The sequence below is a fragment of the Miniopterus schreibersii genome (genome assembly GCF_964146895.1).
Source record: "Miniopterus schreibersii genome assembly, chromosome: 7".
NCBI lineage: Eukaryota > Metazoa > Chordata > Mammalia > Chiroptera > Miniopteridae > Miniopterus > Miniopterus schreibersii.
The window spans coordinates 77793757-77812197 of record NC_138108.1 but is presented as its reverse complement, the minus strand read 5'-3'; the positions used below and the strand labels follow the sequence as shown (position 1 = coordinate 77812197).

The 18441-nt window shown below is 39.7% G+C and overlaps 1 protein-coding gene across 5 annotated transcripts in view; it reads left to right on the top strand.

Moving 5' to 3' along the window:
- CLASP1 (cytoplasmic linker associated protein 1) overlaps positions 1-18441 on the top strand; it is a 267208-nt gene that overhangs the window by 162008 nt on the left and 86759 nt on the right. For all 5 annotated transcript variants that reach the window (XM_081143238.1, XM_081143235.1, XM_081143239.1 and 2 more), the window contains 3 exons: positions 72-121; positions 842-1012; positions 16317-16424. In XM_081143238.1, coding sequence (XP_080999364.1) covers positions 72-121; positions 842-1012; positions 16317-16424 — 329 coding nt within the window. The remainder of the gene's footprint in view (positions 1-71; positions 122-841; positions 1013-16316; positions 16425-18441) is intronic.

Sequence of the window (18441 nt, the reverse complement as noted above, 5' to 3'; positions counted from 1 at the left end):
CAAGTTATACTTGTATTAATGCAGGTCAAGTGCACATTTGCTAATAAACAGGTATATACTTTTATTTTCAGTCGGCCGCTCTCTGCCAAAAGAAGTTCTACTGGAAGTACGGCCTCTAGAGGTGAGATGACAGTGTGGATGGAACAGGCAGCCCCGGGAGGCCTGTTCCCACCTCGGGTGAGCTGTGCTGCCCCCGCCGCTCTGTGCTGGAAGCCAGCCGCCTCATCTGCGCTTCCACTGTCCCCAGCAGAGCTCCACTTCCCCAGGGGCCATTAGCTGTGAGGAATACATTGTCAAGACGACTTCTTCAGGCAGAAATTCAAGTGTGGGGCCCTTTCTCACATACCTCCCCCTAGCATGTGGACCTTGCCACAAATAGTACAGCTGTTCCACTCTGGTCACTGGATCAGGGAGTACAGACAGCTGGCGTTGCTTAGAGAAGCAGCAGCTAGGTGCCTTGGAGGCAGCGGGTGGGTGGAGTGCTCCTGGAAGGAGCGGGGTGTCTACGTAAGAGTGCACATTTTTGCCACATTGTGAGGAAACTGGCCAGATGCGAACAATTTTTTATTGTTTCACTTCGCATGCTAACCAGAAATATGGTCCATTTCTTTGATTACAAGAAGACAAATGTGACAAGTGTGTATAGTTGCGGTTACTTTCCATGTCCTCAGCATTGGCTGAACTCTGTCTTCAGGGACCAGGAGAAAGTGTTGGTCAGGGCTGTGTTCCAACCTTTGTTAAAAACTTGGAATTCGTTGTAAAGAAAAACAAAATTAGTTTAACAATATATGTATACAATTCTAGTGTGGTCCTTGCTAATTTTCTTCCGTTACCACCAAAGCTTCTACAGTCAGCACCAAATCTGTGTCAACGACTGGGTCCCTCCAGCGGTCTCGAAGTGACATCGATGTGAACGCAGCTGCCAGTGCCAAATCAAAAGCCTCCTCGGCTTCGGGCGCCACACCCTTCAGCTCGGCAGCGGCCTTGCCTCCAGGGTCATACGCATCCTTAGGTAACTGGATCTCCACCACCTTTCCCCCAAGCTCTCGTTGAGGTGACACTTATCTCTGCTCAGGTTTATTTAGCTAATTACAAAAATAGTAATTGAGGAGGTTGTCACTGTTGCAGGGCTGATGTTTAATATGAGTGACTCTGCACTTACTGCAGGTTAACAGCTCCCTTTCCTGGAGCACGTGCTTTCTCTGTAGCGTCGTGCTTTTTAGTGATGAGTGGGTAGCTGGTACTCACGTGGTGTGCGGCACTGAGCACGTTCTCCCTCTAGCTCCACCCCCACGTGTTAGCAGCCCAGCGGCTCCCCAAGCTGGGTTTTCTCCCCTTCTAGCTTCGGTGGGAGCAGAGCGGGCAGGTGTTAGTGAGGAATTCACCAAAGATGGTCACTATAGTTAGAAGTTTTCTAATTTGAGAATGTAATTGGAGTGGGGAAGATGGGTGGGGGGAGTGGGAGAGGGATGACAATGGGGGGAGGGGCCTTTTAAGGAATGTGGTGGACTTATAACCAGGGTAACTATCTTGTACAGAAGAGTGTTGTCCTCCCACATGCCACTTTGGGAAGAGCATGCACTTACTCTAATGGTAGCCCAACCCACAAGATTAAAAACATAGTAATTTTCAAAAGAATTAGTGTCAGACAGAGTGGTGGGGTCATTATCTCAGCAGACACTTAACACCTGCTCTATGTAAGGCTGATGGTTTGTTTAACTTTATGAGAGCAAAGTCGTCCACAGCCAAAATCTGGGGGCTTAGCTGGATCTGTTTGATTTTGGATTTTATGGAAATGAATACAATTTAAATTTTATGAAACATTTGAGACAGAATTACCTATGTTTACATATTAATTCCAAAATAGTCCTAAAATTAATGTTTCAAAAAATGTTTTGTACATTGAAGCATAGTGAGAGTGAAACTGAACAACAAATGGGTCCTAGCTGCCTGACACTACTTGAGCCAGTTAAGCAGAGACAGGGTTGAATTCCGAATGTCAACTTCCATGTCCCCAGGTGCATAACTCCCAGCCAGGTTAGAAAGTGCTTTTTCTGATTGGAGCAGAACAATCACAGTTAACAGAACATAATTAATATTTATTATAACAATAGCTAACAGTCACAGTCAACAGAGCATGATGAACATCTCTGCCCCCAACAAGAGAACACCAAGAGGAGATCCTGGGCCCGCCATTTGTTAGCTTGGTAACCTCGAGCAAGCCTTGGAGTCTTCCTATGCCCATAAATGAGTTGTAATAATAGCCACCTCACCCAGGTGTATAATAGGAAGTCATACAAAAGGGAAAGAAATTGTGACTCTGATAAGGCATGTTATTCATTTGAAAGGTATATATGTTCTGGAATGTTTGTTAAACCAGCCTTGTGTTCTCTATGGAACTAGCTCATACATGGATGGATACATTTAGATTGGGAAGAAACCCACCAGGAGCTCCCTTTCCTACAGTTGTAACCTTACATAGGAATTTCAATGATACTATGTTGATATGTAGTCACTGAGCAAGAGGGAAGTCAGAACTCCCTCTCCTGTGGTGAAGTTGGTCTGTTAATTTCAATTCAGTTTTTTAAGTGCTTACCAGTGTTTTAAATACATTTAACCCACACCTAAGTATTTGTTTCATTGCTAGAAAACTCGAGAAAAAAACCATTTAGAGTCCTCAGTGGCCTTTGTTTCCTGTTCACATTTGGGATATTATAATATGAACCATGTAGACTTCCCTCAGTGCTAGTAAAAGCACCCTGGTCTTTTAGTCTGATGATGTAGAACTGACCTTTTAGAAACACTGATAAATTTTCAGCCCAGTGTTCCCTCTTCAAGTAATAAGACTGGAGTATTCTCATTCTCTTACCCTTTCCTGACCATCTCTAAGTTCCCTTATGTTCAAAGCAACAGAAAACAAAACCACCCTGATAGTAGTAATCCTACTAAGAAGTGGTTACAGTCACTACTTAGGCTGACACATGGCATCTGTGCAGAAGTGTAGCATTAAAGCTGATGGTCCTTTTCCAAACTTCTAGAGTCCAGACACATGAGGGAAGATACGGAGTCCGTAGGCCTTGACTCAGGTACCATGCCGCCAGCTTGGCTGCTGAGTAGTTGGGGTAGGCATTGCTGGGGCCAGCTTCTCCACACTTCTCTCGCCTCTGCCCTGGGTGGCTCTTTAGTTTAGTTTTCAGTCCTGTGTCCTCCACCCACCCCTCCGCTGGTACCTTGTTCCAGGAAAAAGGAACTCTTCAGAGGGTGAGCGCTGGCTGAAAGAAAAAATAACAGTCACTGCCAACTGGGACCCTGCCCTGGAAGGCCCTTTAGTGTGTTGTTTTCCAAAGGCAAAAAGTACATGATACCAACTAAGCTGATTTCAAGATAAGACACTTTGACTTGCTTCAGACTCTGCTTTGCTGTTGGACTTGTTTCCCTTTTAATTTTATTTTAAATTGTACTTTTGCTTTTTTAGTAGCTAATAACATTCTGCTTTTTAAGTTTTTAAATGTTACTAACTGTTCCCTGTTATCCCTTCCCTTGTTTTTTAATTTGCTTAAAGACGGTTCTGCCACTAAAGCGGAGGGTAAGCGGTTTGTGTCTGTGATGGAGGCGTGTCCCCGCTGTGCCCCCGAGTGCTCCCTCCTGCCACTCTCTCAGGCCCCTGCATGCGACTGCACGCTGCCCCCTCTCTCCGCTCCGTCTCCTCCGGGTTCTGCCTCCCTCTGCCTGGGTTCTCCTCCCTTCTTGTTCAGTCGTCGTCCTCGTGAACTGTGGCACGTGGGTGTGCTGTATGTGGCTCTCACCGCGTGCCCACGGGTGCAGCGTTGGTGTGACTTCATGACGCTGTCCCTGCTGCAGTCGCAGAGTGTGCGACTCCTGAAGCGTTTCCTCACCTTCTATTTCCTTTGTCTCCTTCTCTTTCGTGCTTTTGTGGACCTGTCAGAATTTGCTTTCCTGTTTTAAAAATAAATTTGTGTCAGTTATTCGGGTTAAAGACTGGTAAAGGTTTTCTACCAGGTAATTTACAGAAAATTTTAAAAATGCATTTTTATTCCCCAATGATGTTACTGAATTACACCATCTCATTTTTATTTGTGTCACTGACAAACCCCGTCATTCATTTTTTCTTATTCACTCACTCGTCGGTCACGTAGTAAGTGCCTCTTCGGTGCTGCATCCTCTGCTACACATAGGAGCTGGTATGGTGACAGATGCACAGGCCCAGGTCCACTTTGTTCTGCTTTATGCCATTCTCAAGAAGGCCTCACTGAGTCTGCATTGGCCTTTGGGTTTTAGACATAGCTATTCTAGTCTGTATAGGTCTTGGACTAGCACATGCCAGACAGGGTCACCCTTTTGCAGAGTCTCTAGATAGAAAGCATGGTAATGTTTCACCTAGTGGCTTAGACCCACCAACCCTCAGGATAATGCTGGAACAATCAGGAACTGCTAGTTTACTTTCATATATTACTTAGCAACTCTAAAAGGCCAACCTGCGAGGTGTACTGGGTTTTATGTTGTTATGTGTAGTTCACAGTACTTTTAATGGACCCAACTACTTCCTAAGATGAACACAGTCCCCAGATCAGTGTTCTTCAGACTTATAATAGTTATTGCCCGATGCTTGCGAAAGAACACTCCTTTGTCCTTCCCTGAAAATCCTGATTCACTTTGGAAGGAGCAGGGGAATGTGAATTTTCAACAAGCCCCACTAGTGATTTGTAGGGTTGGAGAAGTTTGTGAAATGAGAAGTTTCAAAAAACGGAAAAGAAACCTGTGTCATAATGAGAACCTCATTTGTGATAGAAGACTGAAGCTGGGTGTAATTTTCATTTTTTATTTCTCCTTCCCATAAAAACTATCCTTAGTGTTTTCTCAGCCTAGATGGAAAGGAAGTGTGGAGGGTGGAATACAATAATGTGGGTGAGGTGGAGAGTGAAGACAGTATGTGGGAAATTATATTTCCCCCCAGAATGCCCTGATTCCATATGCCTGTATACCATAATTGAAATCTGCCTATTATTTTAGCTAGCACTGGGAATTTTCACCTTTTTTTCCTTTTTAATCAGTTTTCTTTTTACTAGTTCAGAGAAAGTTCAGAAATTTGCCTACCTGATTACTGTGCAAGAGACTGAATAAGAAGTGTCTTTCTGGTTCTCTTTCCGGTGGGGAAGTGGGAGACTATGTGGGCTTTTGATTGTATAGAGTTCAGAGTCAGACATAAGAGAACTTTCTCGAGGGGAGCTCAGTGAGCCTTGGTCCCTGTGTCCCAGGGCTGTGCAGGCTGCTGTAGAGCTGACCAGTCAGAGCCTTGAGCCTTGGTGAGGATGGGAGGAAAGAAGAGATGGCCCTGGTAGGCCTGTAAACTCAAGCAGATCTAGGCTGCCATTCCTCTGTTTGTTGCGGTGAGACTGGGCAGTGATGCTTAGAACAGCCACAGATGGTCTTGAGAAAAAGGCAGCAGTAAATATCACGTAGTGTCTTGTCATATGTTTCCATATCTGAAATTTTGGAATCATTATGGACCTTTGAAAAAATTTATTTTAAAAGAATCTGTTAAATATTTTACCATCTAGCTCCTGAGACAAGAAGAGATAGGTACTGTTTATTAGGAGGCGAGATAATTTTGAACCAGTACCTGGGTGCTCTAAATTGAAAATTCAGACAATACATATGAATTCTGGCAACTTCATTATTATAGTAATTGAGAAAATGATATATTCTTTAGAAGTTACTTATCATACACATCAAATAGCCTTGCTAACATTTATGACTAATTAGAAAAATATTTTTGGTGAAGAACCAAAAGCTCAACTTTTGGACAAAAGTGTATTTCCAGGATATCCTTCAGTGTGTTATGTTCAGGAACTTTAGGGAAAGGAAGCATTTATGTTGTCTATTATGCTGCTTAGAAGAAAGTTTATGACTAGATGTTGAAGCTGTATGGCAAATGATTGCCCTGTCATCTAATCTTTTTTACCTACTATGTTTAGGAAATGGGTTTATTAATATTTTCCCCGAAATAAATAATTTTAAGCGAAGAGTTACCATGTTTGAATGACTTGCGTGGGTACTAATACCTTACTGATAGTTTCAGAGAATAGACAGTCATATGTTATTAAGTGTAGCTGGTGCTTAACTATTGGCTTTTTTTACACAATGAAAAAATATATATGTCTGTATGTAGGAATAAAAGTGTTAAGAGTGTTTATCTTTAAAACATGTAAGGAAAGTTATTCTTTTAGGAAGAGTATTTTTAGGTAGCAAAATTTACAGCTGATCAATTTTCCAAATTTTGATTCTGTCAAAAATGCTACGTGTGAGTAGAGGTTGGTTTAATTGTACCCCCAAGCAATGAGTTGTAAAATTAGATATGTATGCCAAAATGTCCCAGTATGATGAGAGTTGAGATTTTCCTTAGGAGACCTTTTCATTTTTATAACCTCTGAATTGAGAATTGGCTCAAATTTTGAAACATGAGGGACAAAAAAACACACCTAGTGGTATGAGGCTATCTGGGGATTTTTAAAATTGTCTTAGGCTAAATGGAATATGGGAAAACCATGCCTGCAGATTAAACCCAGGTGCTCAGGTTTAATTTCCTGTTTTGAGGGCTTTTATAGAAGAATGGCAGTGTGATTGAAAAAAATTCTTCAGCAGCACTATTAAAAAGTCATAAGATATGGAAGTTCTTTCTTTATTCCATGAAAGTCAGAGACTGCACTCCTGTTACAATTCTTTGTTTTCCTCTGGGTAGGTGTGTTTGTCTCAATGTGCTTGTCCCTTCCTGCAGAATATTTTTTGTTGTACAGCTGTGTAATATCTCTTATTTCTATTTCTCTTATTGTGACTCTTTTTTCTTTCTACGTCTGGATTTGTCACAACACAATATGAGTGAATGTGAATATGTCATTAAGTCAATGCGGAACTGAAATCTCTTTTTACTATTTGTTGCATTTGTTTTATTTATTTATTTGATATTTTTAAAAATTGATTTCAGAGAGTGGAAAGGAGAGGGGGAGAGAGAAACATCAATGAGAGTCATTGATCGGCTGCCTCCTGCACACCTCCTGCTGGAGATCGAGCCCTCAGCCCGCGCATGTGCCCTGACCAGGAATCGAACTTTCCTGGATCATAGGTCGATGCTCAACCCCTGAGCCACACCCGTTGGGCTCTGTGTTGCATTTATTGAGTAGACTTTGTTTTTCCTAAAGACCACAGGGTATTTTATATAATCTCTAAAACATATACAGGCACTTAAAGTAATATTGCCAACTTAATAGAATGAAAAATCAATTCCTGTAAAAGAAATAAATAACTGAGTACAACACAGTAGAGTCCCTTTAAACTCTGCCCCCAAAAGAATTTTAAGGGTGCCCTAAGGGCTTAGTTACTGATTCGAGTCTCTAAGGCAGACAGGAAATTAGCCCTTGAAATCACCCCAGGTGAGAGTAGAGTTGGGACTAAGCCAGCTTTGTCCAGGCGCTATATGTTCATGAAAAAGTAGACTGAGGAAAAAACTCTTAATCCTCAAATTGACATGATTGCTCTCTTGACTTTGTCCTAGGCAGAGGAAGAAAATGACTTTCCCTGATTTGTAACTAAGCTCTCTTCTCATGCAAGTTGTAGTTTCAGTTTTCCTTCTCTGTGGTGTCTGGGGAACCCCAAGTTCATGAATAAAGTGGTCTGCGTTTGTAGCCCCCAAGGGTACCTGAGAAGAACAAGCATTTAATTTTTACAGAGGAAGCCACTCTCAAATCTGGTTCCTTGAGGTCTCCACAGATTTAAAAGGGTAGGTCAAAAGTAGGTTTAAGTTGTGAATACGAGAAACACAGAGTTTATTCTTGTATTAATTGCTATTTTTCATAGGAACAACTGTAAACTACTTTTGCCCCACCCTGTATGCCAACTAGGAATTCACAGTCCAAAATCAGATCTATAATGAGTTAGAGGCAGCTGAGAAAAAGAAAAGCATAACCCTTTAATACTTTTAAGGCTCTTTCATATAATACAAAATAGCTGTATTTAAATGTTTAAAAGAAATAGGTAACTTGCATTTTTAGCAGTCCTCAGAATTTAGTAGTGTGATTGATCTTCCCAGTTGAGAACACATCACTGATCAAAATAAAGGCCTTAAGTCACACATCTCTAGAGCAGGATCTCAGTAGGTAAGGGCCAAACCTGGATTCCCCCCCCCCCCCCCCCCCGAGGATTTTGGAGGCCTTGGGTATTTGCTGTGATGAGTGATCAGGACGTGGAGGACAGGAAGTAACCCAAATCCACCTGATACCTACGTCATCACTGATAAACAAGAAGTTAGCTCTGCTAAACTGGAGAGGACATGAGGGAATTTGCCATTCTTTTTTTTAACGTTTCAGAGGTCATTTATTTATTTAAATATGCTTTTATTGATTTTAGAGAGAGGAAGGGAGAGGGATAGAGTGATGGAAACATTGATGAGAGAGAAATATGGATTGGCTGCTTCCTGCACTCACCCTACTGGGGATCGAGCCTGCAACCTGGGCATGTACCCTGACTGGGTATCGAACTGGTGACCTCCTGGTTCATGGGTTGATGCTCAACCACCAAGCCACACTAGCTGGGCGGAATATTGCTATTCTTAACCTTGAAACTAGGGTAGAAGGGTAAGTTAGCTCCCCTGAGAATTTACAACCATATGTTGGGTCTTCATGCAGATTTTTGGTTAAAATTTTACACTGCCTTTATGGTCTGAAAAACCCAAATAGATAAATCATTTTAAAGTAGCTATCGTTGCTCATGCCCATAGGACACTAGCAGAAGCAAACATAGATCTTCTTTGGAACAAGTCAGCTGCAATCTAGATCTTAAAAGATTTCCATGAAGTTCAAAGAAAAATCCAGGTTGCCCTTGAGCAATGCTGGAGTTAGGGGTGCCACCTTCTCCACAGCCTTCCCACCCCCGACCCATGAAATAAAAAAATCCGGCAGAATCATATAGCTCAAGAGAGAGCTCGGTATTTTAAGATAATTAGGAAAAAATGTTTAGAGTATTGTAGAGCAGGACAGAGTTGGAAAATATGGTGGAGATATGAAGCATATATAATTGGAATTTAAGAAAAGATAATATTTGAAGAGGTAAATGGTTGGGAATTCTCTAGAGCTGATGAAAGACACTAAACCACAGATTCAAAAAACCAGTAAATCATAAGCTGGACAAAAAGAAATCCACAGTTAAACACATCATAGTAAAATGCAGAACACAAAAGTTTAAAAAAGATATTAGAAGCAGCCAGAGGGAAAAAGACTACCGGCAAAGGAAAGCGAGGGTTTAAATACAAATAAAACTGGGGAAATCTGAATAAGACTGATGGAGCATATCGGTGTCCATGTCCTGTTTCTGATCTTGTACAATAGTTTTGTAAGATGTTCGCATTGAGAGAAACTGGGTACAGTGCACACGGGACCTCTGTGTATTATATCTTACAATCACATCAGAGTCTACAATTATCTCAAAATAAGTTTAACTTAAAAACAAGGGGCTCTTAAAACTATTCCATCTCCCCAAAAGTATGATTTAATAGAAGTTATGTTTTTAATAATATTTTAATCTGTTTACTGTTACCTTAAAGATAGTAAAGCTTATCTTTAAAAAAGATTAAAACAAAAGACAGAAACAAAGGTTGGTAAAAAGAAAGTGGAAAATCAAGACAAATAAAAGGGTGCATAGAAGATGGTAAAAATAAGTTCAAATGAGCTAAACTTTGCAGTTAAAGTAGATTATTAGACTTGGTTTTTAAGATAGACCTACCTATGCGATATTTAAAGAGACAAATCTAAGGAATAAGGCTACAGATAGAGTAAAACACAGAGGGTGAGAGGAAAAAACAAAAGAAAGATGTTATTAATAACAGATCCCCAAAGGCAGAAAGTCTTGCTAGATAGAGGATTTTTATATAATAAAAAGTGAATAAATCATGAAGATGAAATGGTACTAAAATTTTAAGGATCTAATAAAAATACCCTCAAAATATTAAGAGGTATTTGTAAATTCACTTTTATAGTTGGTGATATATAAAAATAAAAACTTCTGAATAGGTAATATATTTATATAGTTCAAAACTTAGAAAATATAAAGAGGTTTACAGGTAAAATTTTCCTCCCATCATTGTCTTTCATTTGCCTGGTCATGCCACCTCTTTCCCTCTGCCTCAGCATCTTACCACTTTAGTTTCGTTTTATACAGTTTCTTTGTGTAGAGAAGCAATGTAAAAATTGTATTTTCTTTTTTTAAAACATATCTTTATTGATTTCAGAGAGAGGAAAGGAGAGGGAGAGAGAGAGAGAAACATCAATGATGAGAGAGTCATTGATCAAGCCCAAGACCTGAGCATGTGCCCTGACCGGGAATCGAACCCCGATCGCCTGGATCCTAGGTCGATGCTCAGCCGCTGAGCCACGCCCGGCCGGGCTGTATTTTCTTTTTTAAAACATAAAAGGCAGCGTATTTCCGCTCAGCGTTCTGCACCTTGACGATTTTTGCTGTCCGCCTTGAGGCCCTTCCTGTTGGATCGGGGTTCGCCTGAGTCTGGGCCTCTTCTGCGCCCCAGGGTGCGGGCCCACCCCAGCCTGCGGTCCGCACTGCAAGGCTTGGGCTGTCTTCAGAGTTTTGCTGTTAGAAACAGTGTGCTGTTGATAACCTTTTATGTACAGTCGCACTTTGTTTCTCGAATGTCTCGAACAGTTTGGTTCTCGACCAAGTTCACAGAAAAAAATGTCTCGATTGTCAAACCAAACTTTGATTTTTGACCTGACAACCCTTTCATGCTGACACCTCAGCATGACAAAAAGTGTCTCTGAGGCAACAGAGGAGAGAATGCTTTTGTTGCTGGCCAAATCCACTTTTAGCACAATTTCAAATCATAAAGAGGCCACCAAAAGTGCTAATGTTGCTGAGGTTGTGAAAGAAACAATGATCACAGGCAGTTGAAGAGGTAGAAAAACTGTTGTTGATCTGGGTAAAGGAAAAGCAGTTAGCACGCGACAGCACTTTGGGGCCAGTGATATTTGAACAAGCAGAGATGGCCCATGCTGACCCTGAAGAAACCCCTGGGAGGAGTGCTGAAAGTGATTCATTTAAGGCCAGTAGGGGGTGGTTTGATAAATTTAAGAAAAGAAGTGTTTGTTTATGGATTAAACAGTACATTAGACATGTACTGTATATAAGGAAGGTTAAAATGGAATCATATTGGGGCCCGAAATGGATTCATTCAATTTACATTATTTCTAATGGGAAAAATGATTTGATTTTCAAACAGATTGCCTCTCAGACAGCCTTCCGGAAGGAATTAAGTTTGAAAACCGAGATTCCACTGTACATTATTTTCCCTGGGTGCAAGTATATTGGTAGGATAAATTACCCAAAGTGGAATTGTTGGATTAAAAAATACATGAATTTGTAATTATGATAATTGCCAAATAGCCCTCTGTAAGAGGCTGTTGCTAATTTTCACTCCCTCCAGTAGTGAATGAGAGTGCCAGTTTTTCTGTGTGCCAGATGTTAGCAAATTCTTAGATTTTTGCCAGTCTGATAGATAATGGCATTCTAAATGTCATTTTAATTTATGAGTGAGGCTGAATACTGTGTCGTACACTTAAGAGCCATTTGTATTTCTTCTCTTCACTGCCCTCATTGAGTTGTGGCAATGGTGTGTTGGAGCCAGCTGGCTTGAATCATCATGAAAGCCAATTGTAAATTTTCACGAATTTTGGGAGTTGGTTGAAGTCACATCAGTAGCCTGAAATTGGCCATAGTGGGAATATTTATACCAGGGAAATTGCAAAACACCAGAAATCAGTAGAACCAGAATCCACCCATCCCACTCCGCCTCCCCAGCCAATTGTTTAACATTTACCTGCACACCACTGGTTGGTTGACTGCTTATTGGTTCCTAGGAACCTTTTTTCTTTCAATGACTTAATTTTAAGTCACAGTTAGAATGGACTTTTATACTAGAAGTTAAAAAGGAATTCTACGTTTTGAACTTCCATGATTTCATATTTCACATTTTAATCTTAGGTTCATTTGCTGTTTTTCTGTGTGAAGTGTGAAGTATGGATCCAACTTATTTTTCCAAAGCAAAACATTAGCAAATGAGATCCAGTAATATATTTTTTAAAAAGCAGCATATTATACTGGACTACGTATCAGTCCTTGTGGAATGAAGCAAAAACAGTGCTTAGAGGGGAAGTCATAGCCTTAAGTTTGTACTAAAAGAGAAACTAAATTGGGAATGTTTCCAGTGTGATAGAAAATGAACAGAATAACCCCCAAAATGAGTAGGAATGAAATAATAAAGATAAAAGCTAATGAGCATTTACTAGAGAGGATTAAGAAATATAAATTTTATAAAATTCTTTGAAAATATTAATGAAATAGTCCAACTTTTGGAAAGGTCCATTGAAATAGAGAAAAAGTACAAATAAACTATTAATGATAAAATACACCTAGTGTGGGTCAGTAGAGCTTTAAAGGGTAATAGGAGAAAACTATAACAACTTTATGTTAACAATTTTAAAACAAATTTTACAAATTTTTAGAAAAACCAAAACTTTTTCTTCAAGAAGAAACAAAAAACATGACTAATTATAAGACTACTCGTTAAATGATTTGAATCAGTACTTAAAACTCCATCCCCACTGCCAAAAAGTAATTTATTAGTTAAAATAGAAAAGATAGCCCCCAAGTCCCTATCATGCTCAAATGGCTACATATACTAGTTGTAAGAAGCATGGGATGTTCTGGTCTTAAGTAAACTCAGAGAATGGAATGAGGGAGCACTTCTCTCCCTGGTTTGTACGGCTGGCATCCCCTTGGTGCTAGAGTCAGATAAGGAGTAGTATAGTGCAGTTTTATGTGAGGCGTACTTCTTGACCGTGCATGTTTAGCCCAGGTTTTATACTTTAAAAAAATTACTGATGCAGCTTAACGCACTGAGGAGCAGGATCCTCTTATTCGTAGAAGATGCAGACAAGGCATTAAAAAGTTCAACAAACATTTTTGAGAGAAATTCTTAGCAGTTAGAAATAGAAGTGAGTTTTTTAACCTGTTGAAATATCAAACTTTTTGTGAAATTCCAGAATTATTATTTTTTAAAATACGGCTCAAGGCAACAAAGTCTATTCCTATGCTTTACCACATGTCCAAGACCACAGGGTAAAAGCAGAGAAATGAAAGGGCAGTCTGAAGGGAAAACCTAAAGTCTTATGTGTAGATGATATTCTACTTAGATTACCCCAAATAATCTACATGTAAATTAGTAGAATTATAAAAGTTTAGCAAGGTTTCTATTTAAGACCAAATATAAATATTATAATCTTATTTGTCAGTATGTTAAAAAGTATAATTTAATAGATTTACTGTGCATAATAAATATAAGGCACCTTTGAATAAGTCTATAAAAATTGAGTAAGACTTTTGAGGAAAAAAAAGAAAACTTTATCGAAAGACACTGAAGAGAGTGAAATTAAGAAAACATTAGTGAGTGGAAAGATAATTGTCATAAAGCTGCCATTTCCCCCCAAATTCACCCAAAATTCACCCAAAATTCCACATAATGCCAGTCAGGATTTTAATAGGTATTTTTTTTCCTCACCCGGGGGTATGTTTTTATTGATTTTAGAGAGAGAGGAAGGAGGAGAGAGAAAACATTGATGTGAGGGACAAACCGCAATCAGTTGCCCCCTGTACTTGCCTTGACCACCAGGGGTTGAACCTGCAACCTTTTGGTGTGTTTGGATGACGCTCCAACCAGCTGAGCCACCCGGCCAGGGCTAGGTCTTCTTATTGTATCTTCACATGCATGTGGAGGAGAGCAAAGGGCCTTAGGGAAAAGTGGGTTTATTTGCCCTACCAATTACCAAGACTTTTTTTAAAGCTCATCACAACATGGTGATGTTGCACAGGTATAGACACATGGACTATTGGGACAGACTAGATAGCCGAGAAACAGACCCATCCATATATACTATAAGTATTGGTAGATGTTGGAGATGGCTTTGTAGATCAGTAAGAAAGGGGTTAAGTAAATTGATTTGGACATTGATTCGTCATATGGAAAAAATAAAACGGATCTCTTCTTTACCTTCTACAGAAAAATCAGTTCCATAAGTGACCTCACAAAAAAAAATGTTGAGCAAAACAGTAAGTTTTGGGAAAATATATACCCTATGATATAATTAAAAAACATTTAAAACATAAAAAATAATGCCACCTATTTCTCGGTTATGCAACTATAAATACTATTGAAAATAGAAAGAAATGCAAGAGAGTAGTGAATACTGGGCTTAGGATCATGTTACCAAATGTAGAGGATACAGGGACATAAGCAAAGATGATTTTTATTTTTTAAGTTGGATGGGTATGGATGTTCATTTAAAAATTCCTTTTGTGACTTAAATATTTTATAATTAAAATAAATTAAATTCAGTCATTTTTCTTGTTCATGTTGCTTTGGTGACTGCCTTCATTTTCATTTAGCTTGGTGATTTCCATAGGAAAGTGAAAAGTCCTCATTCGTAGTCCAGCCAGGCAGGCACAGGTACCCAGACCAATCTTGGACAAATTAATTAATCCCCATTTCTCTGTCTCCTCATCTGTAAACTGGGAATAATTACTTATATGTTGTGAGGATTCTGACTTAACACATGTACACTCTTAGTATAAGATACGGTATAGCTCTTAATGTTAGTGTAGATTCTAGAATTTGTGTCCTGTATGTCTTTCCTTAAACCTGCTATGAAGTCATTCATTCTAGATTTAATTTTTTTGATGCAGTGCTTTCTTTTATTGCTCCTTACCTCCCTTTCTTGAACCTTTCTCAAACCTTAAGATTTGTTTTTCTGTGTTTCTTTTCTGTAAGTTTTCTCAGATGATGAAGTAGAAGTTATTTTGAACAATATAAGAAGCCAATGGGGATTTTAATTGGTTTGTATTTTCTCTATCAGATTGCTGTTCTTATTGAATTACGTCAGGAGAGGGAGGCACTTTATACCCCTTGGAAACCACTAAATGCCTTAATTTTAAAGTTTAATCCCTACTCATACTAGTCTGATGATCAGTGATTTTGCATTTCTGAATTCATTTTTAATTTTATGGTTTCATGGTTTAATAATTGGAGTTAACAGATGAAATGCCTACATTATTACATTATTTTTAGGTCATCATTTCTCTTGCACTCCTAGTATTTATTCTTTTTAAAAAATATATATATATATTTTTCTTTCCTTTTTTTAAAAGTATTTTATTTTATTATTATTTTAATATATCTTTATTGATTTCAGAGAGAGGAAAGGAAAGGGGGAGGGAGAGATAGAAACATCAATGATGAGAGTCATTGATTGGCTGCCTCCTGCATGCCCCCCACCCGGGATCAAGCCCGCAACCCCGGGCATGTGCCCTGACCGGGAATCGAACCTCAATCTCCTGAATCCTACGCCCAATGCTCAACCGCTGAGCCGTGGCTGGCCAGGCTAAAAAAATTATTTTTCAGTTACAGTTTATATTCAATATTATTTTGTATTAGTTTCAGGTGCTAATATTTATTTATTTTTTATCTTAATCTTTTGCAACCTAGAAATTTATTGGCGTACATGCTTTAAAATAGAAGTTTAATGCTGCATATCAAAACACCGTTACTCTCCAGGGTATGATAGCTTTCGTTGATTGCTGAGTAGTTTTGCATTGACTCATTATTCCTATAGTAGTTTTCTTAAGACAACAGCCAATACTTTCTGATTCTGGAAATTTGACAGACTTATAGCTAATAAAAAAGAGAATTTAATCTGAAAAAAATCTTAGAAAAAAATCCTCAAATAGATAACACCTCCTCATCTGAAAATAGAATATGCTAAAGTAATTGAAGCATAAGCACGTGATAGGTTCCTGACTCACTCTCAGGAGTTCCTAACATATTTTTTTAAATTGAGTTTTGATAGGGAGAGAGAAACATTGATTTGTTGTTCCACTTATTTATGCATCATTGATTGTTTATCATATGTGCCCTGACCAGGGATCGAACCCACAACCTTGGCGTATCAGGACGAGACTCTAACCAGCTGAGCTACCCAGCCAGGATCCTTAACGTAGTTTTTGAATTTGTGTGTGCAGATATGCTTGTGTGTTCTCATAGGGAAACATGTCAAGACCACATGCGGGGAAGACCTGCTCCCCCTGTAGCTGGCCCAGTCAGTCCCTTACTCACAGTGTGGGTGGTTTTCTCGGGGAGGTCGCACTTACTGAACCTATGAAAACACTGTTTTTGCTGTATTCTCCAGGTCGGATTCGTACGAGACGGCAAAACTCTGGGAGCACCACCAATGTCGCCTCTATACCTTCTGATAATCGAGGCCGCAGTCGCGCTAAAGTGGTTTCACAGTCCCAGCGTAAGAAGTGTATTTTATGCTCTTTGTTACCTAGGTTTTATTCAACAGCCTGTTCTCATTGACTTCAGGGAAAAACACATTTCTGTGGCTCTGAGATACTGTGAGTAATCTTGATGATTCTTGGGTAGGCTTACAAAATGGCAGTATTCAAGTGTTCTTTTGTCTCCTGTTCAGGTGATTTAAGTTTTTTATCATTCCTCATTAAACATTAAAATGTACTTTCTCTTCCTCTGCTCGATGCTCTTCAGTTGAAACATACCTGGACTGTGACCCATTTTTCTATTGATAATCAGTCCTTCTGACGTAATCTAAGAGCAGTACTTGGAGAGATGACTGTTAATGCCAGGTCCTCTTTCCAGTGCTCATAAGTAAATCCATTGAAAGCTCTCCCCTCTAACCCTCTGTTCTAACATCGCAGCCTGCTCCGCTCTTCTGGCCAGTGTGGGCTCTTGCTTTGCACAGCTGCCCGCCTCCATTATTGCTTCTCTGTATCTGTTGAGTCACTTGGTTTGTTAGCCTAACACATGAAAGCAGCCACAGAAGGAATGAATGTATTACTAGGATCCAACCCTGGTGTCTCACTTCCCAGCTGCCTGTGACACTGAGTCCCCTGCTCCCTCTCTGTGCATGTAGAGTGGAGCTGGGTGTCAGAGTTCTCCTGGGCAAAGTGAGTGTGTACCCCAGGAGCTACCCTGCTCTTTCCACACAGCACCTTTCAGCTGATGTGCCTGTCTCCTAATATAGAGAGCACTTAGTCTGTGGCCAGACCGTAGGTTCTCTCTTAGTATTTAGAATGCCTTTCTCAGCTCCTTCTGGATTTAGGTACTTTTCCAAATCCCTTTGATAACTATAGTCCTTACGTTAAATAAGCTTATATCCTTCCTGGAAAGAAAGTGCAAGGTTACTTGTATTGCTACCTTGGGTGAGATTACAGAACCCAGGCTTGTCTCACACAGAAGCCTGTTTTCCTACTCTGCTCTGCACTGTACTGCACAACACAGGTTGTACAGTAGAACCAGAAGCTTCTTCATCCTTGGGAACAGCATCCTGGCTCTGGTTATTGTGTTGAACCCTAGTGTTGCCTGGAGTCACAAATAGGTTTAATACTCTGGTCATGGTCCCTTTTCTTTCAACTTCAATATGTTGTGTTGAAATGGAGTTGAATAAAAAACATCTAACTCTTTAGCTGTTAGTTCCTTTCTTAGAGAGTGTGTGTTGAACGGAATTTTACATTTTTTTGTTTATGTCTGACATATATTGGTGTTGGCCTCTGCAGGGGTTCCTGCCCCTAGCTGGGGCCTCTGCTTAGGAGATGGTGAAGATGAAAGTTCCTTCTGGAGTGGGGTTGAGGGTGATGGTAGAGCTTGAATTTAGTCTTACACAAACACCGCACCCTCCCTGCCTTAGGGCTCCACCCTAAAAACTCTTCTTTTTTACTTCACCCACTAAAGCAGACAACATCAACAAATGATCAAGTCTGGGTCTTAAACTTATACATAGAAATGAATGTTTTTAAAAAATTATTTTACTAGGAAGAAAGTAGCATATGTACATAATTTTTACAAATGTATCAGATATGCTAGCATTCAGCATCCTGGTTTAATAGTAAGTAGATTTTATTAATATTAGATAGATTTAGGGCTCTTAAGAATTGTGATATTTTAAGTATTTGAAAATTTAAATATTTGAGGATTTGGCATAAGGCACTCAGGTGAAACTGGTTAATAGCTCCTTTTAATTCACTGGTGTTGATTGAGCACTTCCCATGTGTTGAGCCCTGTTTAAGGTGGTAGTGACGCTCAGATTAGTCACATACAGTCACTCCTTCAGGTTTCTAGGAGCTCTGGAGAGCAGATGTACTCCCAGAGAGGAGGCACTTTTCTTACTCTTCTCTGCATCCCCTGTGCCATGCACCGTGCCTGGCACATTGTGGGTTTGTAAGTGTTTCATGGACGGAGGGAAAATAAATGCTAAGTAGTCTGACATATATAAAATACACATGAGTACAAAAGTAGAC